Below are 14,255 nucleotides of genomic sequence, written 5' to 3' on the forward strand. Positions count from 1 at the left end.
ATAATTCTCACTTCTCAGCAAATGCTCAGCGAACTTATTCTGCTTCATTATATTCAGGAAGTCCACTGCAATCGTCACAAATGCTTCTCTTCTGCTCTTACTCTGTTCTTCATCCACACTGTGTAATACATCCTCATTCTCATACTGACTCTTAAAACACTGAAGGTCATCTTGACTCAGATTTCTCTGGATCTTTTTCAGCTCATTCTTCACAAAAGTGATGATTTTGTCCTCCAGTATCTGGAACACAATATTTTATGAATGAACCAAAAGCTTTTTTCACACAGGAGAGAGAAGAAGAACATAGAATGAGGTATGTTTCTGGGAATCAATTTAATTAGTTGCATTATGTACAGTCCCTCAATGAAAATAAAACCTTGGCTCTTTATAGGAAGAGTGCGTAATTTTTCAGCCCTCTTTGGTCTGAGTGCAGTCAGTTGCCCATAGACATTGCCTGATGAGTGCTAATGACTAAATAGAGTGCACCTGTGTGTAATCTAATGTCAATACAAATACAGCTGCTCTGTGACGGCGGTGGTCTAAGAGAATATTGGGAGCAACAACACCATGAAGTCAAAACAACACACCAGACAGTTGTTAAATGCAGCTAAAGCAGGCTTAGGCTACAAGAATATTTCCCAAGCCTTGAACATCCGACCGAGCACTGTTCAAGCCATCATTCAGAAATGGAAGGAGTATGGCACAACTGTAAACCTACCAAGACAAGGCCGTCCACCTAAACTCACAGGCTGAACAAGGAGAGCGCTGATCAGAAATGCAGCCAAGAGGCCCATGGTAACTCTGGACGAGCTGCAGAGATCTACAGCTCAGGTGGGGGAATCTGTCCATAGGACAACTATTAGTCGTGCACTGCACAAAGTTGGCCTTCATGCAAGAGTGGCAAGAAGAAAGCCATTGTTAACAGAAAACCATAAGAAGTCCCGTTTGCAGTTTGCCACAAGCCATGTGGGGGACACAGCAAACATGTGGAAGAAGGTGCTCTGGTCAGATGAGACCAAAATGGAACTTTTTGGCCAAAATGCAAAACGCTATGTGTGGCGGAGAACTAACACTGCACATCACTCTGAACACACCATCCCCACTGTTAAATATGGTGGTGGCAGCATCATGCTCGGGGGGGGGGGGCTTCTCTTCAGCAGGGACAGGGAAGCTGGTCAGAGTTGATGGGAAGATGGATGGAGCCAAATACAGTCTTGGAAGAAAACCTCTTGGAGTCTGCAAAAGACTTGAAACTGGGGTGGAGGTTCACCTTCCAGCAGGACAATGACCCTAAAGATAAAGCCAGGGCAGTCAAAGTCCAGATCTAAATCCAATCGAGAATCTGTGGCAAGATCTGAAAACTGCTGTTCACTAACGCTGTCCATCTAATCTGACTGAGCTGGAGCTGATTTACAAAGAAGAATGGACAAGGATTTCAGTCTCTAGATGTGCAAAGCTGGTAGAGACATATCCTAAAAGACTGGCAGCTGTAATTGCAGCAAAAGGTGGTTCTACAATGTATTGACTCAGGGGGCTGAATAATTACGCACACCCCACTTTGCAGTTATTTATTTGTAAAAAAAAAAAAATGTTGGAATCATGTATGATTTTCGTTCCACTTCTCACCACTTTGCATTGGTCTTTCACATGGAATTCCAATAAAATTGATTCATGTTAGTGGTTGTAATGTGACAAAATGTGGGAAAGTTCAAGGGGGCTGAATACTTTTACAAGCCACTGTAGCACACACACAACTATAAGGATGCTTTATCTGCAGCTATATCTGGATATTATGGAACATTTATCAGATCTGGTGACACGAACAGGAGACCTCTTTACTATTTACTTTTCTAAAGAATGCCTGACGCGTTCTTTCTCAATGCTCAGCTTGTCTCTTTTCATTTGTAAGAGTAACAACTCCTTTTGCTGCTCAAAAGACAAAGCAACGGTTGAGACCACAGATTGATCAACTTCTGCCACCAAAGTCTTCATTTTACCTGGCAACACGCCTTTCCTTACTAATGCAGCCTTCAACACTTCTTTAATCTCATCTTTCAACCGTTTATCCCCAACATCGACACCATAATATTCAACAAGCATCAAGAGTTGTTCTTTAGTACAACTATTCAAGAGTTCCTCCGATGGAGACTGAACAAAAGCATTAACTGTAACCATAACAGCAAAGTATTGATTCTTGAAATGCAAGTGAAAACAGCACTTTCCCACTAACTGCCTAACCAAAATCTACTTAACTGAAGCCTAGTCTTCATGCAGTTACTTACAGTGGGTATTTATGCACTAAAAACCGCCAGAAAGAGAAAGGCAACTGCACAAACAGCGACCCCCTCAATTCTGGGGACATGCTCCCGAGACAACTGCTCTAACCATGTTCACCGCAACAGAAATTTCAATAAATGATTTTCAAGAGAGAAACACTCCTTCAACCTAATAGGAAGTGACAAACAAGTGGGAGACCACACACAGGCTTTTAAAGGCTGTAAGACATATTTAATGAAAATAAGGCAGTAGTTCCCAAACTAGAGTACGCGTACCCTCGGGGGTACACAAGTGGCTGTAGGGGGTACGCGTGGGTCGGCGTTGGAGTGGGGATCAAAAATTTTAAAAGCCGAAATTTGCGCTAATACAGTTTTATGTGGCTATCAAATACATGACTATATACCACCCTCTGGTGTTCAGCAAAAAAATTGCTAACAGTTCACCTTCACCTAACAGTTGAAGTTGCCTCCAAGCATTCAGTGCAGCGCGAAAATGACAATTGGTTAACAAGAAAAAAAAGAGACACCGGCCACAACAACCAATTAACTCATATCTGAAGATGCACTTTCCAGTGACTGCACAGGTGATTGTTCAACAATAATGTGTTCCTCAGATTTGGATGCTAGCACGAATGTATCTGTGGTTATTAGCCAAGTGGCTAGCATAGCTGGAGCCAGTCATGTGGAAAGTGATGAAGTGTCAGATGCGGAGCGTCAAAGTGGGAGAAAGCATGACAGCTCGGACTGTAAGGCAAGGCAAGGCAAGGCAAATTTATTTGTATAGCACAATTCAACAACAAGGTGATTCAAAGTGCTTTACAGAGACATTAGAAACAAAAACAAATAAAAAGCATGATTTAAAATTAATTAAAACAAGCAAGCAAACAAACAAACTAACTAATTAACAAACAAACAAACAAAACAGTATACAAAATCAAAACAGATAAAATCAGAACAGTAGATAAAATCAGTAGTTAATGTAAGTTTTGAAATCTAAGCTTTCTTTCTCCTTCTCCCTGTACACCAACTGCTGCACCTCCACCCACCAGTCTGTCAAGCTAATCAAGTTTGCAGATGACACCACCGTTATTGGACTCATCTCGGACGGAGATGGGTCTGCCTACAGGAGGGAGGTTGAACGTCTGGTGTCCTGGTGCAGCCACAACAACCTGGTGCTGAATGCCCAGAAGACAGTGGAGATTATTGTGGACTTCAGGAAGCACACAGCTCCACTCCCCCCCATCATCCTGTCTGACACCCCCATCACCTCTGTGGACTCATTCCGCTTCCTGGGTACCACCATCACCCAGGACCTGAAGTGGGAGCCCACCATCACCTCCGTCATTAAGAAAGCCCAGCAGAGGATGTACTTCCTGAGGCAGCTGAAGAAATTCAACCTGCCAACACGGACGATGATGCAATTCTACACTGCAATCATCGAGTCCATCCTCACCTCCTCCATCACTGTGTGGTACGCTGGAGCCACTATCAGAGACAAACAGAGACTGCAGCGTGTTGTGCGCTCTGCTGAGAAGGTGATTGGTTGCAGACTCCCATCTCTGCAGGACCTGTACACCTCCAGGACACTGGGGCGTGCAGCTCGGATCTCAGCTGACCCTTCTCACCCTGGACACAGTCTGTTTGACCTGCTCCCCTCAGGCAGGAGGCTCCGGTCCATTGGCACCAGAACCTCTCCCCATAAGAACAGTTTCTTCCCCTCTGCTGTCGGACACATGAACAATAACCGTATGACTGTTCCCACCACTAACACATGACCCTACGTGTTCACTGCATCATTCCATGTTTGGCACTGATCACCACCTGCACTCATGTATATATCATGTGTATATTTATCTACTTAGCACTTTTAATTCTTATTCTTATTTTTATTTCATGTCTATTAAAGCGTAATTTATGACAGTATGTTTGCACTGAAGCACCGCAGCAATTTCCTAATGTTGTAAACCTGCTCAACATTTGGCAATAAAACCCTTTCTGATTCTGATTCTTTCTGATTCTGATTATGATTAAAAGTGTGGATTTGGTGCTTTATTCAAATGCAGCTGAGAAGAGGTGAGTCTTCAACCTGGATTTAAATAAACTGAGTGTTTCAGCTGATCTGAGGCTTTCTGGGAGTTTGTTCCAGATATAAGGAGCATAAAAGCTGAATGCAGCTTCTCCGTGTCTGGTTCTGACTCTGGGAACTGATAAAAGACCGGATCCAGATGACCTGAGGGATCTGGAAGGTTCATACTGGGTCAGGAGGTCACTGATGTATTTTGGTCCTAAACCATTCAGAGCTTTATAGACCAGCATCAGAACTTTAAAGTCTATCCTCTGACGGACAGGCAGCCAGTGTAAAGACCTCAGAGCTGGACTGATGTGGTCCACTTTTTTGGTCTTAGTGAGGACTCGAGCAGCAGAGTTCTGAATGAGCTGTAGTTGTCTGACTGATTTTTTAGGTAGACCTGTAAAGATGCTGTTACAGTAATCAAGCCTACTAAAGATGAATGCATGGACTAGTTTTTCCAGGTCCTGTTGAGACATCAGATCTTTTATCCTTGAAATATTCTTGAGGTGATAGTAAGCTGACTTTGTTATTGTCTTAATGTGTTTTTCTAAGTTTAGGTCTGCATCCAGCACTACACCCAAATTTCTCGCCTGGTTTGTGGTTTTTAGATGTATAGATTGAAGTTCTCTGGTGACCTGTAATCGTTTTTCTTTGGCGCCAAAGACTATTACCTCAGTTTTGTTTTTGTTTAGCTGGAGAAAATTGTGGCACAACCAGTCATTAATTTCCTGAATGCATTTACCAAGAGCCTGTACAGGGCCTCGGTCTCCTGGTGACATTGTGATATATATTTGTGTGTCATCTGCATAGCTATGATAGTTTATTTTTGTTGTTCTTTATAATCTGTGCCAGTGGGAGCATGTAAATGTTAAACAGAAGGGGTCCCAAGATGGAACCTTGGGGAACGCCACATGTGATACTTGTCTGCTCAGATGTGAAGTTACCTATTGATACAAAGTATTTCCTGTTTTCTAAGTATGTCTTGAACCAGTTTAGTACAGTTCCTGAAAGACCTGTCCAGTTCTCCAGTCGTTTGAGTAATATGTTGTGGTCAACTGTATCAAATGCTGTACTGAGATCCAGTAAAACTAAGACTGACATTTTTCCACTGTCTGTATTCAGACATATGTCATTAAACACTTTGGTCAGAGCGGTTTCAGTGCTGTGGTTCTGTCTAAAACCTGACTGGAAGGCATCGTAGCAGTTATTCTGTTTTAAGAAGTAACTGAGCTGTTGAGAAACTGCTTTTTCAATGATCTTACTTAAAAATGGGAGATTTGAGATCGGCCTGTAGTTGTTCATTTGTGTCTTGTCAAGATTGTCCTTTTTCAGTATAGGTTTGATTACAGCAGTTTTTAGTGATTCTGGAAACACACCTGATAATAAAGAAAAGTTGACGATCTGTAACAGGTCTGACTCTAAAGTCTTTGAGACCTTTTTGAAAAAACTTGTTGGCAGGACATCTAAACAGCAGGAGGAGGAGTTCAGTTGACCTAAGATGTCCTCCAGGTCTTTGCTATTAATCGGGTGAAACTGTTTCATGGTGTATAAACAGTTTTTTGGTGGACACAGTACATATCCTGGATCTGCTGTTGATATACCAATTGCTTGTCTAATCTTTTGGATTTTTTCTGTGAAGAAACCTCATCAAAGAAGCGCAAATATGATGACAATTATATTTTGTTCACGTGGGTTCACGTGTATAAATATTGGTGCATTTTCCCGGCCACAATGCGTTATTTGTGCAAAAGTATTGTCTCAGAACTCTTTTGTGGAGACATTTAGACACTAATCATCCCCATTTGAAAAATAAACCAAGAGAATATTTTGAGCAACAGCTAAAATCACTTTTAACAAGTAAAACCTGCATTCAAGTGCCAGATCTTATGAATAAAAACAGACTACAAGCATCTTACATGGTCAGTTAGAGAGAGTCTAAAAACAACAAACCCTACACTGTTGTGGAGGACCTCATTCTCCCTGCTGCTTTAGATATGGTAGGGACAATGTTGGGGGAAAAGGCAAAAAAGACGATACAATCCATTCCATCGTCAAACAATACTGTCTCACGGCGCATCAATGCAATGTCAGAAAATGTTTTACAGCAGCTACTTCTGCGCATACGCCACAGTGACTTTTATGCAATACAGCTAGATGGCTGGCCTGGCGCATCTCCTCGTATATGTGCGCTACATTCATGATGGAACCATCAAGGAGGACATGCTGTTCTGTAAACCGCTGGAAGAAAGGACAACCGATACAGTATTTTTCAAAAGTTGGACACATTCATGAACACACATGGACTCGTGTGGGACAGATGTGTTGGCATCTGTACTGATGGCGCAAGGGCCATGACTGGGAGACACGGAGGTGTGGTTTCGCGTGTGCAAGCAGTCGCGCTAGATGCCTCTTGGGTACACTGCAGCATCCACCGAGAGGCTCTTGCTGCAAAGAGAATACTTGTTCGTTTGAAACATGTTTTGGACACGAGTGTAAAAATGGTTAACTTTGTGAAAGCCAGGCCGCTGAACTCCCACTTATTTGCTGTGTTGTGAGATGGGCAATGAGCATGAGACTTTATTACTCCACACAGAGGTTCGCTGGCTATCTAGAGGGAAAGTGCTGACCTGTTTCTTTGAGCTGAGGGATGAACTTAAAGTTTTCTTCAGTAACCATCCCTTTGAGCTGTCTGAACATTTGCATGATGAAGAGTACCTTCCGTGCCTGGCTTACGTGTGTGATATATTTTCTCGTCTGAACGAGCTCAAAGTTCTGTTTAATGAAAATTCATATATGGCCTTTATGCTCTCGACAAAACGGTAAATTCTAAAATCTTTTGATACACTGCTAGTATTAAGTAGTAAAGTTCGGTATTAAAATTCTGTCATTACTAAAATATATTACTAAATTCATTTGGTGGTGAGAAATAATCGACTGTGCAGTATTTATTTTTATGCATGCGGTATTGCAATGTATTTATAGACACTACGAGTCGTTCGTAGCAGGGGGTATGCGGGTGATGGTGACATGTCTCAAGGGGTACGTGGCTGGAAGAAGTTTGGGAAGCACTGAAATAAGGTAAAGCTTTAACACCACAGACTGGAACATGTTTAAGCAGGCTGCCACCTACAACAACACCACTGACCTCCAGGAGTACGCAGAGACTGTTACAGCCTACATCAACAAGTGCATTGAGGATGTAACAGTCACGAAAACCATAACTGTCCGGGCCAATCAAAAACCATGGATGACAGGAGAGGTCTACAGGCTGCTGAAAGCTCGGAATGTTGCCTTCAGAGATGGAGACGAGGCAAGCCTGAGGACAGCTAGGGCCAACCTTTCCCGTGGCATCAGAGAGGCTAAGAGACAGTACTCCAAGAAAATATCCCATCACTTCAAAGACAGCAGAGACTCACGGAGCCTGTGGCGGGGCATTCAGACCATCACAGATTACAAGCCCCCACCACAGACTTGTGACAGTACTATCCCCCTGCTGAACGAGCTGAACACTTTCTTTGCTCGCTTTGAAGTCCGAAACAGCACCACTGCACAGAAGACCCCACCCCCTCCTGGTGACCAGGTGATGACTCTGTCCCCGGACAGCGTGAGGAGATCCCTCAGCAGGATCAATGCACGTAAAGCTCCGGGTCCTGACAACATTCCTGGTCGTGCACTGAGAGACTGTGCAGTGGAACTCACTGATGTCTTCACTGACATCTTCAACATATCACTCATCCAGGCTGTCGTCCCCACATGTTTTAAAGCCACCACAATCATTCCGGTTCCAAAAAAGTCATCTCCCTCCTGCTTTAATGACTACCGTCCTGTTGCACTTACTCCCATCCTGATGAAGTGCTTCGAACGACTAGTCATGCAGCACATCAAGACTGTCCTGCCCCCCTCCCTGGACCCCTTCCAGTTTGCGTATCGGCCCAATCGCTCAACCGATGATGCCATCTCCACTGCACTCCACTCAGCACTCACACACCTGGACAAAAAAGATTCATATGTTCGAATGCTGTTCATAGAGTTCAGTTCAGCATTCAACACTATAATCCCCCAACAGCTCACTCAAAAACTGGTCCAGCTGGGGCTCAACACCTCACTGTGCAACTGGCTGTTGGATTTCCTCACCGGAAGACCTCAAGCAGTACGGGTCGGCAGTAATACATCCAGCACCATCATTTTAAACACGGGGGCCCCGCAGGGATGTGTGCTGAGCCCCCTCCTCTTCACTCTGCTGACCCATGACTGCACTCCATCACACAGCTCCAACCTCTTCATCAAGTTTGCGGACGACACAACGGTGGTGGGTCTCATTAGCAACAGGGATGAGACCGACTACAGAAGTGAGGTGAGACGCCTGGCCACATGGTGTGCTGACAACAATCTCTCTCTGAATGTGGAGAAGACGAAGGAGATTGTTGTGGACTTCAGGAGAATGCACACCCAACATGCTCCTCTGACCATTGACGGAGCGTCTGTGGAGAGAGTGAGCAGCACCAAGTTCTTGGGTGTGCACATCACAGAGGATCTCTCCTGGACGTACAACACCACAGCACTGGCCAAGAAATCACAGCAGCGTCTCTTCTTTCTCCGCAAACTAAGAAGAGCAGGAGCTCCAGCCCCCATCATGCACACTTTCTACAGAGGCACCATCGAGAGCATCCTGTCGAGCTGCATCACTGTGTGGTTTGGAGCCTGCAATGCGTCCTGTCATAGAACCCTCCAACGCATAGTGAGAGCTGCAGAGAGGATCATTGGTGTCTCTCTCCCCTCCCTCCAGGACATTTACAGCACCCGTCTCACTAAAAAAGCCCTTTGCATAGGGGCCCGATCCCACGCACCCAATGCAAAGCTTCTTCAAGCTGCTGCCGTCAGGGAGGAGACTGCGGAGTCTCCAGGCCAGGACCAGCAGACTGAAGGACAGCTTCATCCATCAGGCTGTCAGGAAGCTAAACTCCCTCCCGATTCTGCCCCCCTCTCCCCTCTTCTCCACCACGGTCTCACTGAACTCTGTCACACACACACACACACTCACTCTCTGACGCACTCACTGGCCTGCTCCAGTCACTTTGTGGAGCATTGGACTGCTTAAGCATTGGACCTCATAAGCCTTTGTTGTTACACTATCTCTTACCGTACACTACTAAATCCCCATTTGCACTATATTGCCTATTTTGCACCACTATGCCTTCTTACTTGAATATTGTATATTGTATATTGCATAGCTTTTTTTTGTTATACGTAAAATTGTATTGTATTTATTTAAATTTATTTAAATTTTTACTTTTTAATTATTTTATTTGCATTTTTCTAATCACTAGGGTTTGAGAGTAACGCAATTTCTATTCTGTGTATGTCCTGTACATGTGGCAGAATTGACAAATAAAGTTGACTTGACTTGACTTGACTTAAACTCATGTTAAAGGACATAACAGCCATAACTGAAACTTCCAAATGAACATGATGGGTGCCAGACAGAGAGCACCAGAGCCAGAGAGCTGGTTCAGTCAAGGTGTCTTTATATGCACTGTGACTGGCCTCCTCAGGTGTGCTGCATCTGTAATTGGGTCAGCTCCACCTACCTGCAAGAAACAGGTAACAGAAAAAGCAAAACACAAGGCCAGCCCACTGGCCGCCACACACCCACCTGAAGTCTTCCACCTCAGTGTTACTGCACTGTGGACTGTAATACTTTTATGCCTCTTTTCAGTACTATAACTGTATGATCACTCAGCAGCTGACTCTAGGTAATCCATATACCGTAACTGTCGGGCTATAAGCCGCTACTTTTTGCACAAGCTTTGAACCCTGCGGCTTTTCTATGGATTGTCTATGATTTTTGTCATATCGTAAGACGATTTGTTTTATTTGTTCCGCTGTTGTACGGCACTACGTTGCCTGGCGGAAGGGCTTGTGATCAGACACACAGTATCGGGGTTCAAGAGTGGTATGTTGGTCACATGTCCATCCGCCAGGCAACATAGTGCCGTACAAGTAGCGTGAAAAACAAACTTCAAAGAAGCGCGACACGTTCAGCGGGAGGTGTGGATGACGAGCGGCGATAAACTTGCGAAAAGCAAGTTATGATTAACTCCACCGGTGGATTCTGACAGCGTGGAAAAGTGTGAAAACATCCACGATCACCAACGGATTTCGAAGGCCTGGACTGCTGCATGATGGAGAGGAGGACACCGCCACGGCCCTTCTGAGGGTGTTCGACTCTGACACTGACAACGAGGATTTCTTTGGTTTTGAAAGTGACAACGAAAGAAAGAAGCTGAGAGTGGATGATGAAGCCACCCTGAGCCTGTTCGTATCCGACACTTGAGAAGAGGACTTTGGTGGTTTCAGTGCGCAGGAAGAAGAGAAAGATGGTGGTGAATGACTGACTTTTCTTCTTGTTAAAGCCGTGTCGCTGCACCTGAGCCTAAAAGGTAGTCCGAATCTATTTTTCTGGTGTGCTGTAGGTTATTGTTATGTACTACATTTGATACTCATTTATGAAGCACAGTACATGTTTCGTACTTGTAATTTCCGGTACTTGTACATATACCTAAAAAGTTGTGCAAATATGTACCCCTAATTTGTTTTTCAAAATATTAATAAAAGGGGTGTGTCTCCAAGCAGCCATCTCTTTCCTGACAATTCGCTTTGTGCATATTCTCTTACATATGATAAGTCAACATTGAAACACCTGCGGCTTTTAGTCAGGTGCGGCTAATGTATGTACAAAACAGGATTTTCCCCTGATTTTAGCTTGTGCGGCTAATATTCAGGTGCGCTCTGTAGTCTGGGAAATACGGTAATAAATTGTATGACCATACATTATTATTCAGAGCTGAGGAGCTTAGGTGTTTCTAAACATTAAATACTTATCAATATTATTAAATGGTTATCATGTTTCCAGCTACATAATATTAGTTATCATTCCCCACCGCTGACACTACTGCTATTCTTGTACAAGATGTTGTTATATTGCATATGGATTATTATAATTTATCCTTTCTAGATTAACACACAAATGTCTCTATAGACTTCAGCCAGTGCAAAATTCAGCTGGTTGTGTCATTAATAGAACCTATTACTACTGCTCTTCAACCATTTCACTGGCTTCCTGTGAACCACATTCACAACATTAGCTCTCTCCCTATATTTAAAGTAGCCTTAATACACATCTTTTCAAATTTTTCTGATTAATTTTATGCAGTATTTACTACACCACCAAATACTACGTAGTATTATCTAGTATATTCCCTTTCAAGTGTTATTATCCATACTATGATTTTGTCAATCAAGTAAACCTCACAAGTAAACCTTGTGAGGTTTACTTGATAATCTGAAAGATGCTTCTAAATAAAATGTTTTGTTCATTTATTATTTTCAGCCTGCCCAACTGCCAAAGTGAATGGTTTGCCTTTTTTCTAAAATACTGAGACTTGCTTGATATTTGCGTTTGTATTTGCAGTTTAGTGGAGGCACAAATCTGACCACAACATTATGTTCAAAGGAAAGAATAGAATAGATGTAGAATTACAGGTCCTTCTCAAAAAATTAGCATATTGTGATAAAGTTCATTATTTTCTGCAATGTACTGATAAACATTAGACTACCATATATTTTAGATTCATGACACGCAACTGAAGTAGTTCAAGCCTTTTATTGTTTTAATATTGATGATTTTGGCATACAGCTCATGAAAACCCAAAATTCCTATCTCAAAAAATTAGCATATCATGAAAAGGTTCTCTAAACGAGCTATTAACCTAACCATTTGACTTAACAAATTAACTCTAAACACCTGCAAAAGATTTCTGAGGCTTTTAAAAACTCCCAGCCTGGTTCATTACTCAAAACCGCAATCATAGGTAACAACAACAACAACAATCTTTATTTATAGAGCACATTTAAAAGCCTTGGGCATACCAAAGTGCTTTACATAAAACAATAAAAGGTTCAAACATTGATAACGGATAAATAAAAATAACGAGTTATGTTCATAGATAAAAGCTACCAATAAGAATGACTACAGCACATGGGTAATAGCAAGATAAAAGCTGTACCACCATAATAAAAGACACCAATAGAAAAATAGGAGGGAATTAATACAAGAGGTCAATAGGTCACAGGAACCAAACAAACAAACAAACAAACAAACCAGCAATTAAAAGGTGGAGAAGGCAAGTTTAAAAAGATATGTTTTAAGCTGTGATTTAAAAGAATGAATAGAATCAGATGCCCGGATGCCAATCGGGAGATTGTTCCACAGCACAGGTGCGACAAGAGCAAACGATCGATCACCTCTAGTCTTAAGTCGAGATCTGGGCTGAGCCAGCAGTAACTGTGACGATGACCTTAAAGCCCTAGCAGGAGCATAAGGGTTTAAAAGGTCCTTAAGGTAGCTGGGTGCAGTGTTGTTAGTAATTTTAAAAGTAAACAACAAAATTTTAAATTGAATACGATATTTGACAGGCAACCAGTGCAGATCGGCAAGGACAGGAGTAATGTGGGCAAACTTGCTGGTTTTAGTTAGAATGCGAGCTGCAGCATTCTGAACTGTCTGTAATCTCTGTAAAAGGGAAGAGTGGAGACCACAATAAAGTGAATTACAATAGTCTAGCCTCGACGTTACAAAGGCGTGGATGAGCTTTTCGAGATCTTTATGCGGGATGTAGCGCCTAGCCTTAGAGATAAGACGAAGCTGGTAAAAACTAGATCTGACAACAGCAGACACTTGTTTGTCAAGTGAAAAGGAGCTGTCAAATAAGACACCCAGATTCCTGACAGTATCAGAGAGAGAACAACTAAGAAAACCAAAGGCATCCCGGAGTTTGGCACGAAGAGCATTACTACCAAAAATCATAATCTCGGTTTTCTTCTCATTAAGGATAAGAGAATTCGACAACAACCACTTCTTGGCCTCAGACATGCATTCTCGGAGGCTATTCAGAGACAGAGCAAGATCGTCGTTTAGCTCAAAATAGAGCTGGATATCATCTGCATAATAGTGATAAGCAATATGGTATTTCTCAAAGATGGCACTTAAAGGAAGCAAGTATAATGAGAAAAGGGTAGGGCCCAGCACAGATCCCTGGGGGACACCACAGCAAACAGGTACAGCCGAGGAAGAGGATGTAGCCAGATGTACCGTAGAGAGCCGATTGGAGAGATAGGATTTAAACCAATCCAGGGCAGCGCCCTTGATGCCTACAGTGTGCTCAAGTCTCGCTAATAAGATATTATGGTCAACCATGTCAAATGCCGATGATAGATCCAAAAGCACTAAGACTGAGGGGCGTCCGTTGTCAGCCATTAGTAGGAGATCATTGAAAACACGAAGCAATGCTGATTCTGTGCTGTGATGTTGTTTGAAGGCCGATTGAAATTTATCATTTATATTATTCTCATCAAGGTAGGTCTGCAGTTGGAGCAGAACCACCTTCTCAAGTATTTTAGCCAGAAAGGGAAGCTTAGAAATAGGCCTAAAATTGGCAAAATCACTAAGCTCAAGGTTCCTTTTTTTTAGAACAGGTTGGATTATGGCATGCTTGAGAGCTGAAGGTACATAGCCAGAAAGCAAGGAGAAGTTCAATATGGACAATAAACAAGGTCCAATTACACTGAAACAATCCTTAACAATACGGGATGGGAGAGCATCATGTACACAGTTAGTATTGTTCAATTTATCAATTAGACGCTTCAGAGTGGAGAGAGAAACGGGTTCAAATTGATAAAAAGTGGCCGAACAATCAGGAGTAGACATACAATCAGTCACCAGAGGAAGAGTAGATCTAAGGGATAAAACTTTATCTAAAAAATAGTTTGAGAATTTTCCACAAAGACCCGGGGAAGACAGCAGTGGCATAGAGGGACGGGGGTTCACCACAGAGTTAAAAATTTTAAAT

General features: G+C 42.7%; 2 protein-coding genes across 4 annotated transcripts in view; one reads left to right on the forward strand and one right to left on the reverse strand.

Annotated features, from left to right (window-relative positions):
• LOC146606850 (protein NLRC3-like) overlaps positions 1-2,100 on the reverse strand; it is a 57,884-nt gene extending 55,784 nt beyond the window's left edge. Inside the window, exons 1-2 of the mRNA XM_085349286.1 lie at positions 2,020-2,100; positions 12-240 (exon numbers count right to left, since the gene is read on the reverse strand). Of these exons, the coding sequence (XP_085205412.1) occupies positions 12-240; positions 2,020-2,100 (310 nt within the window). The remainder of the gene's footprint in view (positions 1-11; positions 241-2,019) is intronic.
• The window catches only part of LOC146606847 (protein NLRC3-like), a 1,106,670-nt gene that overhangs the window by 309,747 nt on the left and 782,668 nt on the right, over positions 1-14,255 (forward strand). The window lies entirely within an intron of this gene.

Source organism: Diplotaxodon limnothrissa, unplaced genomic scaffold, assembly GCF_057381915.1.
Source record: "Diplotaxodon limnothrissa isolate DT_005_m unplaced genomic scaffold, D_limnothrissa_male_GT1.1 unmapped_scaffold_4, whole genome shotgun sequence".
Taxonomy (NCBI): domain Eukaryota; kingdom Metazoa; phylum Chordata; class Actinopteri; order Cichliformes; family Cichlidae; genus Diplotaxodon; species Diplotaxodon limnothrissa.